A 25189-nucleotide genomic window follows, 5' to 3' on the forward strand; every position below is an offset into this window, starting at 1 on the left:
TTCGCCAAAGTAGGAATGCAAGCAAAATACATACCCAGAGCAAGGCAAATTACCGGTGATGATGGATTTGCGCAGACATGTCGAGGGTCTCGGCGATTCCGGTCTGGTCGGTCTTTGACTTAAAGTACGTGACACCAATTGCATCTTCTTCAAACGAAATGTGAACAATGTGAATCGTCTCTGTCGATTTAGAGCGCGCCATCAAGTTCCAAGAGATCACAAGGAATAGGTGTACAAAACCGCTGTCCGACGTTCGGAGGGATTCTTGGCAAAGTGCCTCATACATGCTAAATCCAAGCGGCCGTTTGCCAGAGTCCTTCAGGTTTGACGTCTGCTCGTCAGTTGCAGTTAGACGGTGCATTCCTACGATCGTGGTGTGATGAGTGCAGATGATGATGATGTATATTAATAGACCTGTGAAAATCGTTTTGAGTTTTGTCGCGTACTCCATTGGCATCGCAACGTCTTCCCGCTTGTTGTACCACCGGAGTGCTTCGTGGTATAATGACATTGTTCCGACCTTGACGGGTGTGTTTTGGTAGACCCAAACGATGAACTGGACGAAGTGCGTGTACTTGAATACATTCAAGTCGATGGTGCCGTCGTCTTTCAAAAGGTCAGTCTCGCCGGTCAAGTGAATCCACTTGATGAGTTGTCGTAGCCCGGACTCATATCTCTCTTTTGTGCTGTCAGCGAGGCATGAGTCGATGATGTCCTCAAGTGACGTCTCCTGTCGCTGTAGGATCGCCATCGGCGCTGGAGACTTCACAAAACCAGTTTTTTGTCCAATTAATTTTGCTATTTCGTACGTAGGCTGTGTGGCCTATGATTTCCGATAAACTACCGTTCTTCAAGTATATTGGCAGCTGTATACCGATCAAAGACAATTTACTCGCGTGAATGCGAAAATGTAGGCCAGTCGTCCTACTCCTCTCTTGATGTTTGTATACTGGGCCTACGAAATCGGATGAATGATGATGGTACAACGCTTGCGAGTTTTTTCCCGGTTCACTGTATTAGCGTAGTGCGCATATAAATATATCGCGAAATATTATCCGCGATTTCTAGTGTGATCCCTTTTGTGATAGGTTTAGATATTTTTGCATTTACACCACCACACTGCAAACTCTCTTTTACGACGCAGGGCAAGTTCAGATCAAAGCAATTGTCAGGACTTCTCCGCAAAACAAGATTTTCATGTGCGCATATATATATTTTGCGCACTGTACCAAGATATTTTTTCTGTTTTTTCAAACTCCGTACCATTCTGAAAACACTTTCAACTCCCTATATCACCAGGTGCATGCAGAATAGACAGTGAGGAGGTGCGACATCGGACTTGGGCGTGAGGCCCAAGGCACAGACCAGTGGTAGTTCTCGACTCGGAATCCCATCACCAAGCCGACGTAGTTGCCCCGACCCGTTTTTCGCGAGTTGCGTCCATCGCCCGGACTCTTTCTATGGTGCATCAAGGGCGTGCTTCATCAAAACGACGAAGTCTCGGTGCTTTTCCTCGTCCACCATGACATGGTGCGATGCCCATGGGTTGATGGGAGTTGGCCAGATTTGCAAGTAAATTTTAGCGTCAAAACGTTGGTCGATGGTGGAAGGGCAGGGTCAAAGTGCTTGGTGTTCATGGTGCTCCACGTTCAAATCAAAGGTTCCAACCGTGTCTGGCTCTCCGCACCCACGATGGCCACGAGATCAGCTCGGCCATGTCACCGCACGAGAGCGCTGCTAATAGTATAACGACGATCGACAGGAATGCGTGGGCGACGACGCCATGCTGGACTGGCGGGACGGCGCGTACGTGGAGGGTGCTCTGCTGTTAATGCCGGCACCGTACGCGTTGTGGGCCTAACAAAATACAGGAAGCGCCTCAGAGCTTTGGTCCGCACAACAGCCGTCGACTGTTGGTACCTCGTTGGGGTAACTCGCATGCATGGATGGTTCCGAGTACCGCTGTTGGTTGCCACCACCGTCGCTGAATCGGTTCGGATCGGCAGGTTCTTTCGACGATGGAAACAAGTTGTTCAAGTTGTCTCGAGCAAACCCGGCGATGCCTACGGAAGAGCACGCAATTGCGGTCGGTTTGTAGCACAGACCGACTCTCCTTCACAATCCACCCACCTTGATAGTTGTTGGCCGGAGCTGGTTCGTTTCGTCGACCGTGCCCAGTGCGATTGGCGTAGGCCAAGTTGGCAGGGACTCCCGGGTTACCGTAGCCTCCAGGGGCCGCTGCGTTGTGTCCAACGGGATAGGCGTGGTACACGTTGGCAGTTTGGTGGGTGCGTTGCTCGTGGACATTTCCTTGCTTGTACGCATGGTGGTCGGGAGGTGGAGGGGGAAACCCTCCATTTTGAAAACCATTCGGACTTGGCCCATACGGATTGCTTGGGTAAGCTCCAGGGATGTCGCTGACGGACGGGTAAAACAGCGGTTTTTGGTCGGCGGGCGCGTTGGCTTGATATGGGCTCGGCGCGTTGTTCCAAGGATGGTCCATTGAACTGCCTGGGGCAGGGCTTGGGCGACCATAGAGCGGTGCAGAGGCCGGGGCGTATTGCGTGGCATGGCCAGGAGGAGGTTGGGCGAAGTTGGGTACAGTTGGCTGGTCCATGTGGGTGGATGGATGGGTATTGTCTATGAGATGGTGGAACTGGTTGCCGTGCCCGAGTGCCTTGTTGTAGTGCACGGGAGCGTTCATGTGGGGGGCATTATTGTTACCGCCTCGAGGCGGCGATCGATGGGAAGGCCCTGGAGGAAGGAGAACCATTGGTTTGGCTGGTCGGTCGTCGCGCAGTTTTGACAGCCGATGCTTCTGCCGCCGCTCCTTGTGCAGGTTTTCCTTTTGGATGATTTTGTACTGCTTTGGAAGTTCCATGAGCAAGTGCAGCGCGAACGTCTCCCGCCGCTTCGTCACGTCATCGACGCCTGGAGGCGGACATCAGCGCCTGGATGTCTACGTGGCACGATACCTCGGGTGACCTTGTCGAACTCGACGAATTGGACGTTGTCGAAGTGCTTGTCGGTCATGCCGTCGTCAAAGTAATGCATGGAATCCCACGGACCGCCGCCAACGCCGACCACGACGATGCTAAGAGGGAACGTACTTGCGTACTGAATTGCATTGATGGTGTCTTGCTCTTGCTTGCTAAAGTGGCCGTGGGCTTGTTCGTGAGGCGATGTAACTTGACCGGTCGCGATGATCACAAGGATGTGGTAGGTAAAGTTGTTGGCGATCACGGTTTCCACAGCTTGGAGAATGATCGGCGCGTACGACGACAGCTCGCCCAGGCGCACATGGGGAGCCAGCGCGGCATACCGCGCCATGATCGTGTCCAGTGTTTGGCCAGGAATTGTAGTCTGATGTCGGTTTTGGGACACGAACTCAAACACGTTGCGATCGCCCGTCGTGACGTCGCCAAACCCGTACGCGGTGATGTTGTTCTTGTTGATGATGTTCCGCGTGGCGAACTCGATGTGATTCGTGGCCAACTGGTACTGGTTCGGGTGATGGTCGTACACGTCGTGGAGGGAGCTGCCATGCATGTTCGACTGGGAAACTACCCCATGTTCAAATGAGATTGCACGGCACGAGACTCAGTCATGCGTCGAACACGTACAGTCGTAGCCGAGGATCAAGTTGGCGGACACATTCAACTTGCGAATGTCTGGAGGGTCGATTCAGACGCGACAGGATACGAGGACGACGTTGACGTACCTTTCATCAAGTCATCTAAGCTGGTGTAGTTGTCCTGGATCGGCGCTTTGCGTCGCTCTCTGCCAGTGCTGCGGGCATTCCCCATCCGTCCTTGGCCGTGAATATCAATGTGCGACGAAACCGCGGCTGAGTCCGATAGAATCGGTATCTGATTGGACAATATCTTTCGCATATCATCCATATACGACAATTTCATTGGCTATCCAACTGAAGTCGTCCACAGAGAACGCGTATTGGATGGAGTTCGTGGCGGCAATTCAGTCGACGGACGAGAGAAACCCTTCACAGAACCGATGAAAGTCTTCACTGCTACCACCCACGATGCACTACCCCGCAAAGCATGGCATGCCACTCGTCGCGAACCCTCATGCCACACGACATCCGGTCGTTCCGACCATTACCTGTAACAATTCATAGTAGTAGTACTACAGTAGTCGTGACATGACGGAGATACCGAGGAAGCACGTACCGCTACTTTTGTGGGTAGAAATTATAAAGTTTCACGAGTTATCTCGGTTGACGCACTGCTTGAATTCAACCAGGGATTTCCAAACCCAACGAAATTTTTTTTCACAGCCAAATTGCAAAATTTTCGGGCGCACTTTGGTGCTGTCCGAGAGAGCTAGGCGGCGCGGTCAACTGGCTTGAAACCTTGAGGGCCGTCCTTCTCGCAACACGAACGATGCCGTCCTGACACTGGCGCAGCGCAAGATATCACAGAGTCCAGAGCGGACGGGCAATGTGCCCAGATTCGTCGCGATCCCGTCCTGGACCAGTTTTTGTTGATTGTTATGGCATTGCATTCTCGTCCTTCGGTTCAGTTGAAAGAGTACGACCTCCACGTGCACGAGGCGCTCGCCCATGCTGCACGCAGCCCCTCCCCCACTCGTCTGCTTCCGTATACATCTTGCGCAAACGTCGTGACAGATGCTGGCCATGCCCAGTGGGGCCAGTATCGCCATGGATGTCTCCGCCACCTGCGACATTGTTCGAACGGCCACACGCTGATGTATTTGAATTTTTAGGAATGTTGGTGGTGCAACTGCCTTTAAGAATGTTGCTCATTCGTCGACGGTGGGCAGAGTGAACAAAGAGCGGACACGTGATGGGAAACGCCGAGACGAAGCAGCCCCGCACGAGCAATGCCACCCCAGCCACGCAACCACGGCCCCAATCGACATTCCAGCGCATTGAAAACATGTATTCCAACCTGGACGACTTGAAACGAGGTACGCGTCGCTTTGGAGCCTGACATGACGACGACATGCGTGTAGACCTCCGCCGCAAAGGCCTCGAGAGCTGCAACTTGATCCTTGGCATTGACTGTACGCTGATGGACTTGTCGTGGCATCTTTTATCGTGTGATAGCTGATCGAAGCGACGTGTGTAGTCACAAAGTCGAACGAGTGGACGGGGAAACGCACGTTTGGTGGAAAGTGTCTTCATGACGTGAGGTCGTACCAGCTGAACCTGTACGAAGAAGTCGTCGACATCGTGGGCCGTACGCTAAGAGAATTCGATGACGACAACATCATCCCTGTGTACGGGTTTGGCGATCAGTTGACGGGGGATTCGTCGGTGTTTTCGTTCATGCCGTTTCTGCCCATGGGTCGACCAGCCATTCCTGGCTATGCCCTCGAAGGTGTTCGGCAGCGGTACCGCGAAATCGCGCCGCATGTGTCCATGTCAGGCCCAACGTCGTTTGCCCCAGTCATACTTCAGGCCGTGAACACCGTGATTGCAAACGGATATTCCTACCACATCCTCGTGATCGTCGCCGACGGCCAAGTAACGCGGTCCGTGGACGTGCCGGTCGGCGAGTTCAGCAAGCAAGAGCTAGACACAATGAATGCGATCTGCTACGCAAGCAATTTTCCCCTCAGCATTGTTCTCGTCGGCGTCGGCGACGGGCCTTGGGACATGATGCAGCAGTTTGACGACGCGCTCCCGCAGCGCCGCTTTGACAACTTTCAATTCGTCGAGTTCGATAAAGTCACTAGAGGTACTGCTCTTCCGACGTGCTTTGAGTCAATTCATGGGCAACCAACTCCCAAGGCATTGCAGATGTCACTCGCCGCGAAACGCAGTTTGCGCTGCACGCTCTCATGGAGATTCCAGAGCAGTATCAAGCAGTGCGGCGCCTCAACTTACTGCAGCCCCCACCTCGACCTTTCCCGCCACCGTTCACCCCCATGATCCTCCCCCCTCCTGAATTCCAGCCATTCCCTCAAGGCGAGTTCAACTATGCCCCCACCAGCTCTGCCCATGTCAGCAGCGCTGCACCGATATACTACCCTGGAGGCGCGCCCTACCAACCTCCGTTTCCACCAAAGTCGGTACCGGCACCTCCTCCAGACATCGCGGTCGGTGCCCCCGTGGCAGAGGTACGGGCCACGTAGCCGTGACCATGGTTCAGAGCATCTTTGGCGCAGGTAGTCGTGCCGTGCCCGCGGTGCACGTTTGCAAACCGGGCCTCATCGTCAACGTGTGCGTTGTGCGGCGAGGCGCTGCCGGCCAACCCGTCGGCCCCGCCGCCGACTGGTCGTGCCGCCGAAGACGACCCCGCGACGCTCTCGAGGCGGTTGCGTGCGATGGAAGAGGAGCTCATATGCACCATTTGCATGGCGGCAAAAAAGAACGTGGTGTTTCAATGCGGCCACGAAACGTGCGAAGACTGCAGTAAAAACGTCGTCAACTGCCCTTCGTGCCGCTTGCCGATTCGCACGCGCACCCGGCGCTATGGCTAGCTGTCACGAATTTTACTAACACAGGCGTACTTGCAAGCGTTTGCAAATGGGCTCCATCCATCGGCAGACGATACGGTCGACCCCGTGTTTTACTCGATCTACCTACGCCCCCAAGCTCACAGCCCGACGAACAGACTGTCGCGCGCCTCGTCATGGCAATGCCAAGCGCTCTTGGCAGGTCCGCCAGTCGGAAGATATCGTGGTCCACTAGTCGCTGTTGCCTACATGTGCGCCCGGCCTCGTCGACCTTAGCTGACATCGTACATGTGCAGCGTTTGAAAGATGTGCGCACGTCGCGCTGTCGTCGTGGGGCATCTCTGAAACCTTCATCGACGGGAATGACGGCCACCGAACGCTCGCGCCGATCCTAGCCGTCCACCGCGACCACGGTGCCGCTAGCGTGCGAGTGAAGCCGCCTGTCACTGCAAATGGTCGACTTACGAGGGGGGAGTGCGCTGCTTCGGTTGAGCATTGCGGTGGTTGACAAGGATATGCACCAGTAGCGCGACCATCGGAGTGCAAAAGAGCCACATGAGCGTACTCACCGACACGTGGTGTGGAGCAGTTGCAGCAATCACATTCATGGCCACACACACGGTGGCATTCCGCAGCACGACGTGGACTGGCAAGCTGAGAAGGACTGGGATCGCGATCAAAAGGATCGACGTCGAAATGGAGATGACAAAGGCTGCCGTGGCCACCGAGATGCCATCCGCCGCTGTCGTCGGCGACGACGTGGCTTCAAGTCGTCGCCGGTGCCCGTCCGGCGCGCCGGCCTGCGTCGCCAGGCCCATGATGTAAATGCCCGATGCAAACGCAGCAAGCGGCGCATGGATGAAAAAGTGGCCGTATGCGACGACGTACGTGAGGTTGGGTTGGTCGTGTAAGATTTGTCCAAACGGGACGATCGAGTAAATCCACCACAGCACGAAAAGCAGCACCATGCTGGCGACGCATGTGCTGACAGCTTCGGTGTTGAATGCGTCGGCCTTGAGGACCGTGGCATGGGCCAGCGACAGCATCGTCTCACCAACGACGATCGTGGTAAACTCATTGTACCGATCCGACACGTGGTGCGCGTGATAGCGTGTGCGGCCCGCGGCGGCGGTGGTTCGCTGTGCAATGTACGGGTAGGCCAGGTCACAGCACGCGAGGATGGCAAACCCAACGACTTGGCTCGCATACGTCGTGCTGTACGTTTGCTGAATGTACCAGCACGCCATGATGAATGTCGAGAGGGCGCTGTGCTTGACGTTCACGGCGCGGCGGTCGGGGTCCTCGTACGCTGCCCGCAGCCGGAAAAACACGCCGTGGAAGAAGCGCAGGACGATGTACCCGACGACAACCTCGGCAAAGTTGTGCGCAATGCCGTCCGAGATCATGAAGATGCCGATCATTTCGCCAAACGTGCCCACGCGGTACAGCACGTCGTCGACATCGTACGTGGTCGCAAACCACACGTACGGGAACCACGTGTTCCAGATCGTGAAAAACGAGACCAAGAACGCCATGAACGACTCGGCTTTGTCGCCACCGTGCTGGATATTCGTGGCAAACTCGGTCGAGACGGCCGACAGCGCCACGACCAGCGTCAAGTCAAACAGTTTCTCGAGCGCAGACGACACACGGTGGGGCTCGTGCGGGTCGCGCATCTTCATGGGGGCGTAGATCGTGATGCGGCCTCCGAGCCAGGGGATGCCAGACGACTGGGGCGCCCCTCCCCTGGCACTTGAGGTCCTTCGCGCGCTCCCCAACGATCGTTCCCTTGGCTTGACCTGCACGGCGATCACGTTGCCCTCCTTCATTGTGAATGGCAGCGCGACGACGCATGATGACGTCGTCTAAATTTAGCATTACGACGATATATAACTGCGCGCTAATGTCTGAAGAAGGGGCCTCAGGACGGGATGACATACGGACTACATGCCAGAGTTGTGTGTGAGATCGATGGAGGGGTCGAGTCGACACCACGTACTCTTTGCGCCGGGTCCGCCAGATGACGTAGGGCAGGAAGGACAGGATGGGGACGCAATAGACCCACAGCAGCGTGCCGACCGTGACGTGCGGCGTAACAAAGGCGGCTGTGAGGACAAACATCGCGGCCACGAACACGTTCTTGGCCAGCGACAACCACGGAGCCCCAATCAAGACGGGTATGGTCAAGATGTAGATGCTCAACGAAATGGCGATGACCCACGACGCGGTAGTGATCGAGACGTCTCTGGACTCGGCGCTGGCCAGCCGCCTTCGTTCGCGGGTGATCACGGCGTTGTCGTCGGTGGCGAGGCCAGCCAGGTACAGCCCCGTGGCAAAGCCCGCGAGCGAAAAGTGAATGACAAAGTGGCCATACCCGACCACGTGAACTTTGTGCGGATGGTCATGGAGGAGTTTGCCAAACGGGACGAGAAAGTAGAGCCACCACAGGGCAAAGAGAAGGATCACCGATGCAGTCGACGTCTTGACAGCTTCCGTGTTGAAGGCCGCGTTCGGTTTAAGCACGGTCGAGTGCGACACAGACAACAGCGACTCGCCAAACACGATGATCGTAAACTCGCTGTACCGCTCCGAGATGTGGTGGGGATGGAAGGGCATCTTTAGGGTGCTCCAGTGCTCGACAAGCGCCGGCGCGCTGACGTCACACACCCCAATCACAAGAAACGCGACCGTCGACGTCACTTCGTCCGACGGAAGCGCCTGCTGGCAGTACCACCCGGCCAAGATCACACTCGACACGACGCCGTGGCGGATATTGATGCTCCGGTGCGGCGGGTCTTGGTACGCTGCGCGGAAGCGAAACAAAACGGTGTAACACACGCGCAGCATGATGTAGCCCGCGAAGATCTCGTCCATGTTGTGGTCGATGCCGTCGCATACCATGAGGATGCCCATCATTTGGCCCATGGCGCCAATTCGATAAAACACGTCGTCCACATCGTACGTCGAGCTGAACCACACAAACGGCAGCCATGCATTCCACAGCGCAAAAAACGACATGCAGAATGTCCCGAATCCATGCGCGAGCTCGCGGCCCGCTTGAATGTGCTCGGCAAACTGATGCGACACTGCCGACAGCCCCACAACAAGCGTCAGGTCGTACAGTTTTTCCAGCGCGGACGACACGCGGTGCTGCTCGCGAGGGTTCCGCGCCCGCATTGGGGCATGAATGACGCCGCCGCGCGTGAGGAGCTGCGACTGGCTCCCACTCGACTTGTGCCGCATCAAACTCCGCACTTTGACAATCGCCGCTGGCTTGGGCGTTGCTTGCATGGCGGCTACCTCACGGACGACGTTGGGACGAACGTCCTTTCTACCACACGAGCGGTTTCACACGTAACCGAAATATGTAACGGTCCAACCTGTCAATCCAAGCCCCCGGCAGAGCACGAGCTTGGATGGCTTTATGGAGGTGGATGCATATGCAACTGAGACAATGGAGATGGTGCAAGAGCGCCACGATCGACCCTTGAGCCACATGTTAAGCATGCTAGCCCTTGTGAATACAGGGTTGACCTGGCTGCTCTTCCAACAACTGACGCGGCGAGTTGAAACAACTCGAAAGCGTTCCTGGGTGGTTTAGGAGTACTCATGTGCAAGGGAGGTCGCCAGCGCCGGCACAAAATACCCGAGCATCGTTGAACGGGGTAGTTTATTCGACTCGGTCATAAGCCGGGATGCCTTGAGGGCGGAGACAGCTTCGTCCTGCCACGACCGCTGCAGTGGCTACGGCTGCAACGGGGCCGCCCACTATGACAGCCACAATCAGCGCGTCCATGGTCCACTGGAATGTCTTTTTCAGCCAGTGGAACGCTCGAGACACGGATGCCGCGGGGGTCCACGGCTCTTCGGCCTCGTGGGCTTCGATTGCGGGCGTAATCACCACCAGCAAACGCGATGGTGGCGCTTCGTCGATGCTGACTCGCAACGTGCTCAGGCTGGCACTTTTGCTCAAGTACGCCGCATGTTGTTGCGTCTGGTCCAACGATTCGGCGACGCGCTGCAACTCCCGCATGACGTCCATCACCTCGGCGGTCGTCGTGGCCTGGACGAGAACCTTCTCTAGCGTGTTGTACGCGGCAGTGAGCATGCTCTCGCGGCTCTTTGTGTCGATGAACTGCTCGGTGATGTCGCTCGCCGATGCTGATTTATCTTTGACCCACGACACGCCTGGGATGACAAGAGCGGCGGCTGCATCTAAGCTTGTGGCAAATAGCGAAGAAGGGACCCGCCACACAACGCTCCAGCTTCGCAGCACCACTGTGCGTCCGTAGTTTCCGTCGGGGCATGACGTTGTCGAGTTGTCCTTGGAGTTGCGGCAGTCGTGCGGGATGTAGCGCTCGTGGCTGTGCTCGCTTTCGTTTTCGATGTACCCGTTCGAGGTCGCGTCGTTGACGAGTTCCTGTATGCGTTGTTGGAGGTTGGTCCATGCTTCAGACACACCAAACGCAACGACAAGGTCGACATGACCATTCCAAACTAACATGCGATCGACTTTGGACGCGTCAAAGGACTTTGGCGACTGTCGAAAGGACGACGCGATGTCTTGACCGAGGGAAGGCGATGCGTCCGAAGCGAAGGCGGATGGCATTGCGCGCATACCTGGGGCTTTTGCCATGAATTCACCTCCTCCCAGAGCATTCACGGACAACTCTCCAGCTTGCAACTGGGCAGACTCGGCGAACGTCATCCGACCGCTCTTTGAACCGGGCGGGATTCTGACTGAAGCGGTCTCGTCAACGACTTGGCTGGCCAATGCCATGACAAACAGACCAACGAAAATCAACAAGTTGACTTGTCCTAGGAATGGCATACCGGACCAGCGACGAGGATGACGCCTGGATGGAGGAATAGATGGTAACGGTGTGGAGGATGCTGCTGTAGACGTAGATGCCGTGCCGGGGTTGCTTGTGTCCTCGGAGCAGGTTGTACTTCGGCGCAGCATTCAACGTGCACTGTTCTGCACGGTTGAGAGTGTGCCGGCAAGATCTTTTCAAACCTTTGCAAATTCCACCAAATTCAATACATTTGCAGTATTTTCGACATAGAGTGGTTTGGAATATGTGAAAATTGCACGAAAATACAAAATTTCATGAATTCTGGGAACATGAGGTCGTATCAACTACTCGTACAGCTTGGGCTTCTTCGACGTCGTCGGTGCGTCTGCGGCTTCATTCGAACCGGCGGCGGCTTCCATTGCGCGTCGCTTTAGATGTGGAGGCAATTGTGGCCCAATGGCTTCGAGGGATGACGACTCGTTCGAGGGTGGCGATGTCGACGGCCGCGGCACGAGGTTTAATCGTTTTTCAAACGCCTGGAGTTGCGCTCGAAAGCTCGCATTGGGGTTCACCTTTGTGCGATCATGTATGAGCAACGTGTCGACAGTTCCATGGTGGCGTACCATCGGCCGCTTCTGCTGGAGAAGCGAGAGAGCGTCGGCAAACGGCATCGCCAGTGTCTTCATCAAGTACGCGAGTACGATGGCCGCAGACCGACTGACGCCAGCCTTGCAATGCACCAAGATGCGACCTACAGCGCGGTCTCAGGGGGGGTTGGATCGTGGGGTTGGTCAAACCATGAAACTTGGCTTGATCGATGAATGCGATGCATCCATCCAATGACGTCAGGATATCTTCGCCTTGGTTGTCAAACAGTGCGCATCGGCGGTACCTGAGCACATCAACATCATTCAAACGTCATCGGGGCGTAGCAAGCGCACGTGAAGGCATTGTCTTTCTCAAAGAAGTTGGGGACGCCCGCGACTGGGTCGACTTTGCGCGTTGGGGTCACCTACTCACAGACGCAATCTACAAGGTTCAGCGCATTCGTGGGACTGGGACGAGTTACATTGAGAATATGCGTGATACCAAGGGATTCCAGGAGCTCGCGGTTCTTTGCTTGTTGCCGGCCACCGAGGAAGACGTAGTCCATCACCTTCGTCGGGCCGTCTGCCGCCATCGTCCGACCACCAGAAGAAGTCCTGTCGCACTTAACCGGATAGATCCGAAACCGCAACAGTTTCACAATTTCATCGGCATGCGATGTCGGCACCGTCGACGACGGTGGCAGCGTGGCCTTGTCATGCGGGTGCTGCAGTCAGCAGCTCTCGCTCGAGCGAATGACACATACGTCGGATTAGGAGGACGCTGGACATCCCTGAATGGCGTCCCATGGAGCCAGCTTGTTCGATAGAAGCGTCTGCTAGTAGTTGACTTGAATATCCTCGCTATGGGGCATGCGTCGTCGTTCCGTGGCGTGCGCGCCAAAGATTAAGCCACTGATCTGGGCGGATCTCGTTCATAAGGTTGAACATTGCAGCCAGCCGCGCTCATGACAACAGCAGCCGTCTCCAGGGCGACATTACATAGTCGATTTATTCGTCCAAGTTGTCGAGAATTGGAATGCAGCTGAGGGTGTTGAGGCCAAGCGTATGTTGTGGGCCCAAAAACGAGATGTAAGCGCATTTCGAGCTCTTGGTGAGGATCAACTAGCTACACTACTTGCCACTGCACGACACGAACATGACGAAAGAATCATTGACGTTACAGAGCTTGACGAGGACGCATGCGACGGAGTGGGTGTCGCCAGAGCTAAATCATGGACGGGCGTCGTTTCTTGGGCTGGTCGCCTCGCAAGTTGAGCAGAGCAATGAGTCCTTCGATGTCGACCATGTCGTGCTCCATCACGCCTGCGCTGATCTAATTTCGTACGAATGACACGAGTGTGCGGCGGCACGACGTAGTACGTACCAGTTCGTCTTCGAGCTTTTCCTGCGTGTTAATCTTCTTCATGGCCCCGACGAGCTTGGAAGACGACCCAAGGATCAGGTACTGATACACGATGTTCCACGCCTAGACACAACAGTGAGCGAAAACTCGACGTGGGCCACCGACCAGGACAAACGGCATCTTTTCATGCTTCTCTTTGAACGCCAGGAGATGGTCGAGTGTGACTTGGAGGCTCGATTTCTTGGGTGGAGATCGCTTGGGGAATTCCGCCACAGGTGGCGGGGAGAGAAGGGTGTCCACTACAGCTGCCACTGCAGGGACGTCCACGGGTGGCGGGCGTGGCAGCGCCGCCGCGCGATAGATGGGTTTGGCAATGACGTGCTGCTGCTTTTGTAGCAGCTCGGGCGCGTGCCACACTTGCATAAACTTCCACAGCTCAAACCGCAGCCGCACCGCCGTCGTCGACTCCATCACGTTGAGGAAACCGATACCTTGTCGAGCAGTTTCAAGTCCATCCCAACCTCGACGCATATCGACGTTTTCCGTGTGTGTGGCAAACGGCCGAGACGAGCCGATCGAAGCCGCCACGTTGCTCTGGATGGCATCCGACCAAGTCTCGGACTTTCACCTGAGTTCACTCTTGCATCCAAACCATGTCGTGGCGCTCCAGTCGTACTTCTCACGGACGTCGGACGACCCGGCGTGCCAAAAGCTGTCGCTGCAGCAGTTCACGAAAGCCCTCAAGAAGGTGCTTGGGCCGTCCTCGTCCACGATCCCGGACGACCAATTGGCCCGCATGTTCAACCGCATCGATGCCAACTCGGACGGCTCGGTCACGTGGGACGAGTGGTGCGACTTCTTCCTCCTGTTTGACCAGCGGCACATCAATTTGTACCGGGACATGCACTCGTCCATCCTGCAACCTCGGGACGGTAGGTGCCCACCGACGTGCACATCATGAACCGACCGCGGTAGGCTACAGCGGGAAAGACCCGTCGATCGGCACCCGACATGGCGTGATTGAGCACATTTTGGCTCTGCTCGTACCCATGGAGCTCCTCAAACCGCCCGAGTGGCTCTACGTGACGTGCGCCCGCAACGGCACGGTGAGTCTATGGGACCCGACGTCGCTGGCGGTGGTGGGGTCGCTGCGTCCACCAAACCCAACTCAATGGGTGACAAACATGATTGCTCTGTCGGTGCCCAACTTTGTGGCTGTCAGCGTCGTCGACCGGTTCATATACATCATCCAGTTGAGTTCGTTGAGCGTCGTGGAAACGTTGGGTCCGTTGGCCCATGCAGCGGTGGGGATGGCGGCGTTTCGAAATGCGGACGGCGGGTACGTTGACAAGACAAAGAGTCATGCAAGGGGGCTGGCTGGCGGGCTGATTGTCGTACTGGCAGACACATGCTTGCGTTCGGGGACATGGGCGGCGGGCTCAATCTCCGCACGGTTCGCGTGGTATCGTCGGAGAAGGTCGCGTTCGTATCTCCCGTCCGCCACGTGATTCACCGGGACTGGGTCACACAGGTTCAGCAGGCTGACCATCTTCGACCGCGCGACTCATCCCGACGCGCGTAGGTGACATACCTCGCGGCGTATCGATACCTCATTACGGCATCCATGGACAGCTCCATCAAGTTTTCAAATCTCGCGGATGGAGCTGTCCAGCGGCAGTTCAACTGCCATCGGTACCACCGACACACCATGCTCGACAAGTTGCAACGATTATCGGGCTAGGTCGGGTGTGTATTCGTTCTGTTACTCGCCGCAGCTGAATCTCATGGCGAGCAGCGGGTCGCGCAGTGTCCTGCTGTGGAACCCAGACCAAATGGACGTGTTGGCATCGCTCCAGGGCCATGGCAGCCCCGTGCACCAGGTACCGACTCACCGCCATCGTCTTCGCACGTGCTGGTGGGGTTGACTGCTTGTAGATGGTCCTGGACGAGCGCGCGTACAAGCTGTTCACGCTCTCCATGGACAAGGTGCTCAAAGTGTGGGATTGCTACACGTACCAGTGCATGCAAACCATCGTGGACCCGACTGTGCATTACCCCGACGACCGCATTGGCCGCATTTTCTGGGACGCCAAGCTCCTGCACCTCGTGTCATCGACGACACGGCTACGAGTGTGGCCGATCCACACGGTGCTTCAGAGCAACACCCGCACGAGCCACGACTGCGCCATCTCGTGCGCCACTTACACGCCTGCGCTGCACCAGGTCACGATCTCGTTTGGGTTTGCTATCGTGACGGCAGTATGACATGCGCAGGTGGCGACGGGCGACGTGCGCTCGGCCATTCACACGTGGGATGCTTCCACCGGCGAGCTCGTCATGCGCATTCCCAGGGCGCATGGCTCGAACCAAGTACGTCGACACGACGTGCCATCGACTCCAACATCCAAACAGATCACGGTCGTCACGTACGAATTCACCGGCAAGCGCGTCCTCAGCGGTGCCGCCGACGGCAGCGTCCACATTTGGAATGCCAGCAACGGCCAGCTCCTCTCGGTAGTGCTCACGGAAGTGCCGCGGTCTGGCCAGAAGCGACTCATCTCTGTTGCAGAAGCTGCATCGAACGGTACCGGTCGCCGGGCCGATGGAGGTCTCTGGCATCGTGTACGTCGTGCCCCAAGTCACTGCGAAGTCCCTAAACCAGGACAGGTCGGTTGACTCTGCAGCATCGCAAGCTCACGCGATCGAGCTGTCGATCATAGGTACATCCTGGTCAGTGGCTGGGATCGCCAAGTCGTCAAATACAAAGACACCAAGGCGCTGGACGTTTATCCGCTCGAAGTTTTTACCGAGTCGACGCATGTTCGTCGTCGTCCTGCCATGCGCACGTCTTCGTCAAAGTTCTCCTCGATGGTAGACACACAGCGAGGACGTGGTCGCGATGTGCTACATCACGCCTCCTGCCGCGCTCGTGGTGTCGGCCAGTGTCGACGGCAGCATCTTTCTGTGGTCCTTTACGATTCGTACGGAGGCATCTCGCCGCCCCAGAGGTCCTTCACACGGGTCGTGACAGGGCTTCTGCGCCACCGGCTGACGTTGCCGAGTGCCCAAGCCAGCTACGACATGACGTTTCGCGTGAAGGCAGCAGGGACGGCACCGGACGAGCCCTCTGACTTTGTCGTGCGTGGCGAAGGGCGCTTCGATGGCGCCGCAGCTTGACGAGTTGACATTAGGACTGCTTGATTCCGTATCCGTCGCAGGCGAGCTTTATCAGTGGCAGCAACCGGGGGCGCATCGACATGTGGTGTGCCGAGGTCGGCGTGGAGGTCATTGGCATGTGTGGTTGATCGTGTGGATTAGTCGGGCAGCATCAAGCAAAGCATTCTCGCCACGACCACGATGGGCCACGGGATTACGAGCTTGGCTCTCGATGACGCCAACGCGCAGCTCGCCGCGGGTAACGCGGCCGGCGACGTGCATGTACGTGCTGGACCTGGTGCGCGGTGTCGATGGGAGTCCGTGGTAGTTGTGGAACCTCACCAACGTGGCATGGTACTACTCGACGCCGCCCCCGACGCAACAGAAGAATGCCACGGCGGCGTTGGTGCGCAAGTGGCAGCACGCAAGCCTCGTCTCGACTTGGAAAGCCCACAGCGACGGCGTGGTATTCATCGCCCACGTGAGCAATCTGGTAGGGAGTCGCGCAGGTTCATCGCGATGAACACAGTGCTGTGTGCCAGATCGTGTCGGCGGGCCGAGACGGGGTGCTAGCCGTGTGGAGCCATCGTGGCCACCAGATGGGCATCTTCGGCCACGACCGCGTGACGTTACCTCGGTACTCGTTAGCCCGTCGATGCCAGCCGCCAACGACAACATTGTGATTGCTCATGACGACATCAGGGAGCCCTGCACGACCGCTCCGATGGACAGACCTCAACTCGACGACTTGAAAGCGTCGGCCCCGCCGCCGCTTCAGCGGACGCTGGCCAACAAAGCGCTGCGAGTACAGCGTCCTCCGCCGATGCTCTGGAATGACCAAATGAGTTGTAACAATCGTTTTTGTGCGGGGCTGTAGACATTATCGCCGCGAGTGGCCGGGCGACTTCTCCCGTCCGACTTGATCAAGCCCGCGTCGGCCCGCGCCATGGCGGCTCCGCAACCAGCATCACCACGAGAACTGCGCCTAAAACAAACCAACCACCTCGTACGACCACCCGCTGCAAGTGAGAGAGGATTGCAACACTTGATGATGGTGTCCAGACGGTGCACGCGGTGACGGACGTGCCGCGAAAAGTGCACGACTTTTTGCATGCGAGCCTTGTCGACGCAACAGAGGACGAGTTTCGACGGAAAGACGCAGCGTGCAATCTCTAAAGAAAGCAAGACGACATTGGTGTCGGACTCAGCTCCCTGTCGACCCTGTCAGCGCGGTCCCCGAGCCACCACGTGATGCGCGCGGCACCGCCACGGTGGTCGTGACGGAAGCCGTCGATAAAACTGAACAAGCGCCGGCGCAGATGGATAAATAGTAAACATAACGACGTGGTTGAGTAGGTGCGGCGGCATCGTCGACATGGACGTCGCTGTCGTTGTGTGCTCGGCTCTCGACATGGCTGCTTCACGAGTCCGGATCGTCCCATGCGTACGGCTGCGCGAGGCCGATCGACTGGATGAGGGCATCCGTCGTGCGATGCTCCATCGCGAGGATAGCTTGGCTGAGGCTGGCCACGAGGGCGGGGTGCTGCTTGGCTATGGCGAATTGGCGCAACCCGTCAAGCTGCGCATACGCTTTGGATTCGGTCAGGTCGGTCGTCGGTTCCGTTGCGTCGCGGGCGAGAAAGTCTTCGGGAAACATGAGCTGCGTCGGGAGGTGGTCGTCAAAGTTGACGTATTCGACCGCCGACAGGATTAACGACGCGTCCGATACAGGAAACAGCACGTGGAAGAGCGCCAAGAGCGACTGGAGCTCGGTGGTCGGTACCACGGCTTGGCGACTAAAGCTGTGCTGGCAATGGGTGGCTGTGACGGTAGCCCACGCCGCGACGATCCACGCGTGGAGTTGATGCCCATCGACATGGACTTGAGCGGGAGGAAGCGCGTCCTTCTTCAGGTGGGCACTTGCAATCACGTGGCGAAGAAGAAGGACCCGGTAGGCATCTTTAAATTGGCCCACGACCCCTTGCAGCAACGGACTCAGCTGGGACGGCAGATACGTCGGACAAACGCGGAGACACACGTGTTCGAGGTCGAGATCGGACGAGTGGCACGGGGTGCTGGGCAAAATGACGAGAACTTTCCGCTTGAGCGACAGGTCCAGCGCCAGGAGCCATTCGTGGAAGATGTCGGCGGTCATCCACGCTTGAGGCGCTCGCTTGAATCCAAGATCATCGTGGTGCTGGGTGATCATCGACGGGCGATCGCATCCGATAACGAGCGGCGGGAGTTTGTGCGAGCCCGACATGTTGCAGCACAGCAGCACCGTCGCAACTTCCGTGTCCTCATGAAGCGACAGGTTGTGCGTTTTGAGGTCCTTGAGCAGCCGTGCAGCGGTGTCGGGCAACGTTTGGTAGAGCAGTTGTGTCTCGCTGCAGCTGTAGATGTCGTCGGCCGAGTACAGGCCCAAAACGCTGCTCATGGACCCAAACCATTGCGCCCACTCGTCAAAGCCTACGTTCGAGTAAGGACTCGTCAGTCGTAGAATACGCAGTGGCCACGATACCGCTGTCGGGCAGCATGGCTTCCAAGGTTGGGACGTTCGCGCCAACGGACGACGTGGATGCGTCCTTGCGCAGCTTTCGAAACGAGATCGAGTGGCGCTTGCAAAACGACTCGAGCCATCCGTTGGACGCTTTGAAGAGTTGAGTGTTTGGCATGCGCTTGGCCAGTTCCAGCGCCTTTGCTTTCACCATCTTTCCGGTGAGGGTGCCCTTTACTCCCTTGATCCATTCAAACACGAGCTGGTCCACCACTTCGTGCCGCGGTTTCTTTCGGACTTTCGCTTCACGCGGCGTGCCTTCGTGAGCTTCCAACAGCGTGTTTGCTTTCTTCTTCAAGATGTTGTTGACCGTGCCAAGGCCAATGTTAAAGTCTTTCGCGAGCTTGCGTTGGCTCACGCTGCCCGAGTCGGCGCGGTGAATGAGTTGCAGCTTCTCCACCAAAGTAGTCTCGCGCCTTGGCCGCTTGCGAGATTTCGTCGCGGCGGTCGCCTCGGCTCCAACCGCGCCTCCGTCCATGCCTCCACGACTCGACCAACCCGAAAAACCGAGGTATTCAATAGGGACATTTGAAATACCCTAAATATTCGACTACTGGTACTAATAGTCCTTTCGACTAGTACTAGGCGGAGCAGCAGCACAGGAGGATGCGTTGTACTAACGGAAACCATCGCGACGGAAGCGGCGCATCTACTTGGGTGCCCCGCTCCGCCCTGGCGTTCCTCGGGAGCTGAAGATGTGGCCGGTGGGCTGGGCTAAGTAAGTCGTCTTCTGGGGGGGAAGGGGGCTCGTCGTGCTGTATATGGCGTCGCCTGCCCGTTGACGACGATGAGGCAACCAGGCCAACGCGCAAGCGACGCACCTGGTCGAGTGAGGCTCTTTGTCTGGCTAAACGATGCAAAACTGGTGCTGAGCGAGTTGTTGAGTCCGCCATGGAGCATCGCGTTGTCTGCATGAAAAGGTTCGTGTGAGATCGCCACCAGCGCGCGCGCGGGGGGGGGGATTTGTACTGGTCAGGACAGCGTCTGGCAAAAGCTTTTTCCTGTCTTCTTTCGAGTCGAGCGCATCGCGTTTGTCCTTTTCGTCGCGGGTCGACGACGGCGGCGGCTGCGACGGCAATGGCTGGGGCATTTGGGGCAACAAAGTCACGCCGTTGTTGCTCGAATGGACCGCCTTGCGCCGCTGGCTGCCCGCGAGTGAATCGAAGCTCATCGCGGTCAGTTTAACACTCGTTTTGCTGGACGCTGGCATGGCGGGAGCTAGCGTCAAACGTTCGTTAGCAAAGTTGAAAACGTTTGGTTGTCCAGTCGGTGGAGAACTTTGGACGTTCATCGGCAACGCTGGGTTGACCATACTTCGGTCGTGCATGAACAAGACCTCGACGCGCTCGCGCTCTTCCAGCGTGATGTCCTTCCCGTCTAGCGTCTTCAGCGACGGATATCGAAACACAATCGTGGACCGGGCGAGGTGGCGCTTGCTCACGGGGTTGTTTTGAATCGACAACTCTTGTAAGAGCGGCACGACAAAGTGCAGCCGCTCGATCTCTTCCATGTCAGCTAGCCGGTTGTTGGACATGTCGAGGGTCTATTCGAAGGGCCTTGTCAGGTGCGCGTTCGCGAGGGGTACCCACCTGAAGGCGCTGGAGCGAGTAAAAGTTGATGAGGGATCGGAGGCTGTTATCGTCCAACTTGAGCACTACTAAGTTGGGCAGGGACAACCCTGGGGGTGGTTCGAACTGGCGGATTCTGTTTTTGCTCAGGTAGAGCTCCTTGAGCTCCCTCGACGACGCCAACCCTGCGATGCCCGTGATGTCGTTCGACTCCAAATTCAGCACCTACACGCAGCCACGAGCCGTCGATGGCATCTTTTTAGGCAACCACATGACTACCTTCAAGTCGGCAAGGTGCTGGAGACCCAGGAGCAGCATGTCTGTGATGAGGTTCTTGGCCAGGTGCAAATTTTCGAGCTTGGGGCACGCTAGGATGCCAGTGCCAGGGCCAGCGCTGTGCAACCGGTCGATCTTATTGCAATTCAAATTGAGCACGCGAAGCTTGGGCAGCTTCTCGAGGCCCGAGATGTCCGAGATCAAGTTGTTTTCGAGGTTCAGGTCCTTCAGGTTGACAAAAACGTCCCTAAGGAATGCCCATGACGACCACGAAAAGGCGCGTGCGGCGACGTACCCATGGAGCGACCCAATCTCGCGAATGCGGCAACTCGACAGCTCCATCTCCTGGATTCGACTGAACGAACTGCCGATCTTTTCAGTCAAAAAATCCGTCGTGAGTTTCCCGCTGTACGCTTGCTTGGCTTCGTTTTGGAGCTCCGCCGTCACACTCGTGCCGTCGAGCACCTTCACTCGCCGCAAGTTGTAGATCGTGTACAGCTGGTACTCGTCATCGGCGCAGCATCCATTTCCAGAGAAGTCGACAATGATGAGCTTGGGCAATGACTTCAAGTGCTACACAGGTCGGTCGCCGCTCATCCATGTTCGAACATGGCAAGACGGTCGTACCAAGATCTCCTTGAGGTTCGAGATATGGTTGTTTCCGATGTAGAGCTCCATGAGCCGCACCAAGTGCGTTAGCCCTTGCAGTGACGTGATGTCGTTGTCCTCAAGTGAAAGCTATCGGCCGATTCGCATCAGGACTACGACCATGCTTGGCACGTACCTGCTTCAAGTTGACGAGCGCGTCGAGGTTTTTCATGCACGTGAGTTTGTTTTTGCCCAAGTCGAGCACGCGCAAGTGCACCAGCGTTTCCAAGTTCTCGATCGTTGTGATCTGGTTGTTGTCCTGTGATCCAAGAGCATGAGCAAGCGGTCCTCGCGAGTGCATCGATACAGAGCGTACCAGCTCCAGTTCCTCCAGGCGAACGCAAGCGCTGAGGCCGTCGATGTACGAGATGTCGTTGTCGGAGAAGGACGCAACCCGGAGTTGGGTGAGCTTCTCCAACTGACTCAATTTGGTCAGGAGTTCGTGGTTCACGTGCAGCTCGTCCACTTCGGCCCACCAAGGGCCATCTTCGTCGAACGCGGTGGTCCCGTTCCAGTCGTTGTCCTTGTTGCCGCGATTTCCTCCACTTGTCGACGATGGCCGGTTCAAATACTGCGCTTGGAAGATATCAAGCGCCGACAAGAATGCATGCGTGCTGCGCAACTGATTCCCTCGTGAGCACGTCCAGATCTTCAGAGGGGTAAGCTCGGTGGTCAATTCCATCGCGGTCTTTAACTCGAGTCGTGTCACGGTGGCCATGTCGAGCGTCGTGAGCTGCGGCAGCCGCTGAATGACATGGAGGCGATATCTAGACAAGGGTCGTGAAACTCGAAAACTATCGCCGCGACGCACCTTTTGGCGTCGCACAGGGCGTTGTTCCGCAAGTCCAAGTTTTGAATTTGCAGGTGGCCGAGAGCGCGAACGTCTTCAAACCGATAGAGCAAGTTGTTGTTGAGCAAGAGCGAATTGAGGTTGGCGAGGCTGCCGACGTTGTCCAGGCTGCGCAGGATGTTGTACCCGAGGTCGAGAACTTTCAGCGCCACGAGACCGTCCAAGCCCTCGATGCGCCGGATCTCGTTGAAGCTCAGCACGAGCCGCTCCAGGTTTCCCAAGTTGCACGCTTTAAACCCTTGGAGCGACTTGAGCCCACAACTCGTCAAGTTCAGGTCGCAGATGGCCGACAGATCCCCCTTCTGCCTCGATGTCTCGAGGAGAAAAGATGGGGTGATGGCGTGGCTGAGCCCCATCGCGTGCTTGCGAGCGATGGACGGCTCCATTTGAATCAATGCCTTGGCCTTTTCCTCGAGCAAGTGCTGTTCCAACAGCGGCTCGGTAAACGTGAGCTTGTACGTTGTTTCGAACGCTTCAGTGAGCGCAATCGCTTCGCCCATGTCGTGTAGGGCCTCGTCCGACACTGTCGTGGGCTTGGCAGCCACGTCGTCCAGGGGGGTCGTCGGAGGCGAAGATCTTGCAGAACTCTGCAGCAGGACACTCTGGCCCAGCAGCTGACTTGCGGCGTCCAAACACCTGTACTCGTACTCGACCAAGTACTCTGGCAAGATGAGTGCCGAATCCAAGACGTAATAGCACTTTTGCTTGGGGTCGGTGGGTTTCGAGACCTGCAAGCACTGTAGCTCGCCGACTTTGCCGTCGCAGCGGACCTGGGACACCGTAGCCGCGCTCGAGACGTGCCGCGTATGGCCTAGAAACACTTTGGCGATCAAGACCATTCCTGTTTGGTAGCAGAATTCGCCCGTCATGGCACGGCGAAGGGCCGTGCGCATCGGCAACGTCAATTCCCCTGGCGACTCCCATCCGAACGCGTCGAAGTTCGCGACCTCGATCGGGTCAACGTGTCCCGTGCCTTTTACGTGAAGCGCGGTGGCAAGGCGTGAGAGATCCAACGTCGCCAGAGAATTTGACAGCTTGATTCCACCGTCCGATACTCCCGCGTATGCGTCGACAGAGCGTAGTCCGCACTCGACTGCATACTCTTGTTCGCGCATCCCGCGAGACCCCGCGATGCCGCCATGGCCCGTGGGCACCATGTGATCCAAGATTGGTGGCTGTGCGTAGAACAAGTACTCGAGCGAATTTTCCAAGGACACACCGTCTTTCCCGATGGCCGCGACCTTCTCCACCGTGCCATCGTCCTTGGAATCCTTGACTGTGACGCCTCGCTTGCTGACATTTTCCTTGACCTGTTCGTCGGGGCCGTCCAAGAGCTCGTCCATGCGCTCTTGAAATCGATTGCGCAGAAATCGGTTGTTGATCCGAGCCACGCGGAGAACCTTGAGCTCCTTGACGCCAAATATGCTGAGGTCGTGAACGAACGCCCGCGACTTGAGCAAGTCGACGCAGCTCGTGTACCAAACATCGGCGGCGGTCCCATCTTCGACGCGGATATTCCCTCCCGTATTGAGCTCCAACACGAGCCGCCGAACCGTTTTTTCGCTCAGCAAGGCGAGCTTGGTCACGAGCGCATCGTACGCCGACGTCATGGCATGGACGACGCGCATCTTTTGTTGGATGTATTGGGAAATGCAATCTCGTTTCGTAACGAGAGATCCTGGCGGGTACAGCTGGAACGACGATGCGCGCTCGGCCTGGAGCTCCTTCTCCAAGTCGCTGAGCTCGCGCATGAGTGCGTTCAGGTTGAAGTTGGCGTAGTTGAGGTTGTCCGCGAAGCACGACCGGGCTTTGCGCACGCAGTTGGTCACGTTGCGCTTGATCGTTTTGATACGCATGTTGTAGTACATGCGCTTCTTGATGAGCGTCGTGTCGGCGACCTGTTTATTGGTCGACGTGAGCTCGATCGTGTCGAGGTAGGCGAGCGCGGGAAGTTGGCAGAGCAGGTACGTCTGGTAGTTGCAGAGGCGGCACACGGGGTTGTCGCCGTAGTGGGGGTCGCTCAGACTGAGGGACCGGAGCGCGGGGAGTTTATTCAAGCCATGTAGCATTTGAAACGAGCTGAGTTTGTTCGCGGCAAGATTGATTTCCTCGAGCGCCTTGTTCGCGTCGAGCCCGGTCTCGAGCGTCTCGATATCGTTCTTAGCAAGCCAGAGCTGCTTGAGTTGGACGCACGCGCTGAGCCCGGCAACGTGTCGAATCTGGTTGTCGTTCAGCCACAGCACTTGGAGCGACGTCAGGCTCGACAGGTGTTCAATTTTCGAAATGGAATTCGAACTGAGATTGAGTTGCGTCAACTTGGCACACGCGTCGAGATTTGAGATGCGTGTGAGGCCGCACTCGATGATGCGGAGGTTTTCGAGCAGTGGACAGCTCTCCAGACCTTCAATCACTGTGATCGTGGGGTGTTTGACTATCGATAACTGTTGGAGCATCCCAAAGTACTGCACCGACTTCATGGATTCCCAAAACCCGAGGAACATCTCGATCGACGTCACGCGGTCCCCCCGCCGGGCAAACTGCTTCCGTGTGAGACCGTTTGCAGTGCAGCATTCCTCGAGGTCCGGACTCGCATCAAACCACTCGAGCCTGTCGTTGTTGGACAAAGACGTTGGATCGTCGTCGTCGACATCTTGCTCCGGGGAGGACGCGTTGTCGACGTCCGGCGTGGTGGGCTCCACTGCATCGTGTGTCTTGTCTTGCCATCGTTGTTCGATAGGGGTGCTTGGAGTTGACATCTATCGCTCCAAGGAACATCCATGCACCGCACGGTGACGAGACGGACGGCGGGAGCGAGAAGGCGCGTCGCGTCAAGACGTTTCAAGTTGAATTGCAGCGGTTGTGAACACTGTCATAGTAATTCAATTCTGGAAAAAGTTGTTTAATTGGATGAAAAACAAGTACGAAAGAAAGATGACTGGATCAA

General features: G+C 56.9%; 11 protein-coding genes across 15 annotated transcripts; 2 read left to right on the top strand and 9 right to left on the bottom strand.

Annotated features, from left to right (window-relative positions):
• Nucleotides 1-49: 49 nt before the first annotated feature.
• On the bottom strand, nt 50-751 carry H310_03704 (hypothetical protein; the record flags this gene model as incomplete). The annotated part of the gene is made up of 2 exons (XM_008867666.1): nt 50-363; nt 415-751. The coding sequence occupies 2 exons, from the start codon at nt 749-751 to the stop codon at nt 50-52; spliced, it is 651 nt and encodes a 216-aa protein (XP_008865888.1).
• A 436-nt stretch (nt 752-1187) lies between these two features.
• H310_03705 lies at nt 1188-3823 on the bottom strand. Of its 2 annotated transcripts, XM_008867667.1 has the most exons (6): nt 3722-3823; nt 3624-3671; nt 2976-3563; nt 2131-2931; nt 1921-2063; nt 1188-1857 (listed from the first exon to the last, which is right to left on the bottom strand). In XM_008867667.1, the coding sequence occupies exons 1-6, from the start codon at nt 3804-3806 to the stop codon at nt 1738-1740; spliced, it is 1785 nt and encodes a 594-aa protein (XP_008865889.1). In that variant the 5' UTR covers nt 3807-3823; the 3' UTR covers nt 1188-1737. The 2 variants fall into 2 exon arrangements, with proteins under 2 accessions (XP_008865889.1, XP_008865890.1); XM_008867668.1 differs by having other exon boundaries at nt 1921-2931.
• A 931-nt stretch (nt 3824-4754) lies between these two features.
• H310_03706 (hypothetical protein) lies at nt 4755-8006 on the top strand. The gene is made up of 5 exons (XM_008867669.1): nt 4755-4950; nt 4996-5046; nt 5112-5723; nt 5786-6105; nt 6154-8006. The coding sequence occupies exons 1-5, from the start codon at nt 4827-4829 to the stop codon at nt 6466-6468; spliced, it is 1422 nt and encodes a 473-aa protein (XP_008865891.1). The 5' UTR covers nt 4755-4826; the 3' UTR covers nt 6469-8006.
• H310_03707 (hypothetical protein) lies at nt 6744-8285 on the bottom strand. Its single transcript, XM_008867670.1, has 2 exons — nt 6910-8285; nt 6744-6863 (listed from the first exon to the last, which is right to left on the bottom strand). The coding sequence occupies exons 1-2, from the start codon at nt 8271-8273 to the stop codon at nt 6836-6838; spliced, it is 1392 nt and encodes a 463-aa protein (XP_008865892.1). The 5' UTR covers nt 8274-8285; the 3' UTR covers nt 6744-6835.
• Nucleotides 8285-9764, bottom strand: H310_03708 (hypothetical protein). The gene is made up of 2 exons (XM_008867671.1): nt 8444-9764; nt 8285-8387 (listed from the first exon to the last, which is right to left on the bottom strand). The coding sequence occupies exons 1-2, from the start codon at nt 9733-9735 to the stop codon at nt 8366-8368; spliced, it is 1314 nt and encodes a 437-aa protein (XP_008865893.1). The 5' UTR covers nt 9736-9764; the 3' UTR covers nt 8285-8365.
• Nucleotides 9765-9899: 135 nt separating this feature from the next.
• Nucleotides 9900-11449, bottom strand: H310_03709 (hypothetical protein). The gene has a single exon (XM_008867672.1). The coding sequence runs from the start codon at nt 11405-11407 to the stop codon at nt 10115-10117; it is 1293 nt and encodes a 430-aa protein (XP_008865894.1). The 5' UTR covers nt 11408-11449; the 3' UTR covers nt 9900-10114.
• Nucleotides 11450-11537: 88 nt separating this feature from the next.
• Nucleotides 11538-12440, bottom strand: H310_03710 (hypothetical protein). Its single transcript, XM_008867673.1, has 5 exons — nt 12310-12440; nt 12182-12252; nt 12038-12132; nt 11864-11991; nt 11538-11812 (listed from the first exon to the last, which is right to left on the bottom strand). Exons 1-5 carry the CDS (start codon nt 12418-12420, stop codon nt 11585-11587), a joined length of 633 nt encoding a protein of 210 aa, XP_008865895.1. The 5' UTR covers nt 12421-12440; the 3' UTR covers nt 11538-11584.
• A 544-nt stretch (nt 12441-12984) lies between these two features.
• On the bottom strand, nt 12985-13704 carry H310_03711 (hypothetical protein). Its single transcript, XM_008867674.1, has 3 exons — nt 13356-13704; nt 13212-13313; nt 12985-13160 (listed from the first exon to the last, which is right to left on the bottom strand). The coding sequence occupies exons 1-3, from the start codon at nt 13659-13661 to the stop codon at nt 13053-13055; spliced, it is 516 nt and encodes a 171-aa protein (XP_008865896.1). The 5' UTR covers nt 13662-13704; the 3' UTR covers nt 12985-13052.
• A 2-nt stretch (nt 13705-13706) lies between these two features.
• On the top strand, nt 13707-17813 carry H310_03712 (hypothetical protein). 4 transcript variants are annotated; one of them, XM_008867675.1, is made up of 19 exons: nt 13707-14122; nt 14166-14529; nt 14595-14721; nt 14773-14882; nt 14932-15070; nt 15126-15413; nt 15465-15560; nt 15603-15704; nt 15760-15857; nt 15911-16010; nt 16066-16171; nt 16222-16328; nt 16382-16462; nt 16509-16628; nt 16675-16839; nt 16889-16983; nt 17049-17151; nt 17224-17352; nt 17409-17813. In XM_008867675.1, exons 1-19 carry the CDS (start codon nt 13789-13791, stop codon nt 17520-17522), a joined length of 2778 nt encoding a protein of 925 aa, XP_008865897.1. In that variant the 5' UTR covers nt 13707-13788; the 3' UTR covers nt 17523-17813. The 4 variants fall into 4 exon arrangements, with proteins under 4 accessions (XP_008865897.1, XP_008865898.1, XP_008865900.1 ...); XM_008867676.1 differs by having other exon boundaries at nt 16409-16462; XM_008867678.1 differs by having other exon boundaries at nt 17049-17352.
• On the bottom strand, nt 17657-19381 carry H310_03713 (hypothetical protein; the record flags this gene model as incomplete). The annotated part of the gene is made up of 2 exons (XM_008867679.1): nt 17657-18815; nt 18868-19381. The coding sequence occupies 2 exons, from the start codon at nt 19379-19381 to the stop codon at nt 17767-17769; spliced, it is 1563 nt and encodes a 520-aa protein (XP_008865901.1). The 3' UTR covers nt 17657-17766.
• Nucleotides 19382-19552: 171 nt separating this feature from the next.
• Nucleotides 19553-25001, bottom strand: H310_03714 (hypothetical protein; the record flags this gene model as incomplete). The annotated part of the gene is made up of 11 exons (XM_008867680.1): nt 19553-19674; nt 19725-19811; nt 19873-20121; nt 20182-20446; nt 20493-20696; nt 20751-20994; nt 21043-21320; nt 21375-21485; nt 21532-21654; nt 21712-22162; nt 22207-25001. The coding sequence occupies 11 exons, from the start codon at nt 24999-25001 to the stop codon at nt 19553-19555; spliced, it is 4929 nt and encodes a 1642-aa protein (XP_008865902.1).
• Between the last annotated feature and the right edge of the window lie 188 nt (nt 25002-25189).

Source organism: Aphanomyces invadans (genome assembly GCF_000520115.1).
Source record: "Aphanomyces invadans strain NJM9701 unplaced genomic scaffold supercont1.5, whole genome shotgun sequence".
NCBI classification, from domain to species: Eukaryota; Oomycota; class Saprolegniomycetes; order Saprolegniales; family Verrucalvaceae; genus Aphanomyces; species Aphanomyces invadans.

Coding starts and splice junctions, on each gene's coding strand:
- H310_03705 (XM_008867667.1), bottom strand. CDS start 3,806: ATGGGGAATGCCCGCAGCACTGGCAGAGAGCGACGCAAAGCGCCGATC. Junction 3,564..3,623: donor CTTGATCCTCGGCTACGACT/GTACGTGTTCGA, acceptor AACATGGGGTAG/TTTCCCAGTCGAACATGCAT. Junction 2,932..2,975: donor GTTCGACAAGGTCACCCGAG/GTATCGTGCCAC, acceptor GTCCGCCTCCAG/GCGTCGATGACGTGACGAAG.
- H310_03706 (XM_008867669.1), top strand. CDS start 4,827: ATGGGAAACGCCGAGACGAAGCAGCCCCGCACGAGCAATGCCACCCCA. Junction 4,951..4,995: donor CCTGGACGACTTGAAACGAG/GTACGCGTCGCT, acceptor ACATGCGTGTAG/ACCTCCGCCGCAAAGGCCTC. Junction 5,047..5,111: donor CTTGATCCTTGGCATTGACT/GTACGCTGATGG, acceptor CGACGTGTGTAG/TCACAAAGTCGAACGAGTGG.
- H310_03707 (XM_008867670.1), bottom strand. CDS start 8,273: ATGAAGGAGGGCAACGTGATCGCCGTGCAGGTCAAGCCAAGGGAACGA. Junction 6,864..6,909: donor AAGCAGCGCACTCCCCCCTC/GTAAGTCGACCA, acceptor CTCGCACGCTAG/CGGCACCGTGGTCGCGGTGG.
- H310_03708 (XM_008867671.1), bottom strand. CDS start 9,735: ATGCAAGCAACGCCCAAGCCAGCGGCGATTGTCAAAGTGCGGAGTTTG. Junction 8,388..8,443: donor TGGCGGACCCGGCGCAAAGA/GTACGTGGTGTC, acceptor TCTGGCATGTAG/TCCGTATGTCATCCCGTCCT.
- H310_03709 (XM_008867672.1), bottom strand. CDS start 11,407: ATGCTGCGCCGAAGTACAACCTGCTCCGAGGACACAAGCAACCCCGGC.
- H310_03710 (XM_008867673.1), bottom strand. CDS start 12,420: ATGGCGGCAGACGGCCCGACGAAGGTGATGGACTACGTCTTCCTCGGT. Junction 12,253..12,309: donor GTATCACGCATATTCTCAAT/GTAACTCGTCCC, acceptor GTCTGTGAGTAG/GTGACCCCAACGCGCAAAGT. Junction 11,992..12,037: donor CGATCAAGCCAAGTTTCATG/GTTTGACCAACC, acceptor ACCGCGCTGTAG/GTCGCATCTTGGTGCATTGC.
- H310_03711 (XM_008867674.1), bottom strand. CDS start 13,661: ATGGAGTCGACGACGGCGGTGCGGCTGCGGTTTGAGCTGTGGAAGTTT. Junction 13,314..13,355: donor AAAAGATGCCGTTTGTCCTG/GTCGGTGGCCCA, acceptor TGTTGTGTCTAG/GCGTGGAACATCGTGTATCA. Junction 13,161..13,211: donor AAAAGCTCGAAGACGAACTG/GTACGTACTACG, acceptor GTACGAAATTAG/ATCAGCGCAGGCGTGATGGA.
- H310_03712 (XM_008867675.1), top strand. CDS start 13,789: ATGGCATCCGACCAAGTCTCGGACTTTCACCTGAGTTCACTCTTGCAT. Junction 16,840..16,888: donor TCGCCCACGTGAGCAATCTG/GTAGGGAGTCGC, acceptor GCTGTGTGCCAG/ATCGTGTCGGCGGGCCGAGA. Junction 17,152..17,223: donor TGGCCAACAAAGCGCTGCGA/GTACAGCGTCCT, acceptor GCGGGGCTGTAG/ACATTATCGCCGCGAGTGGC.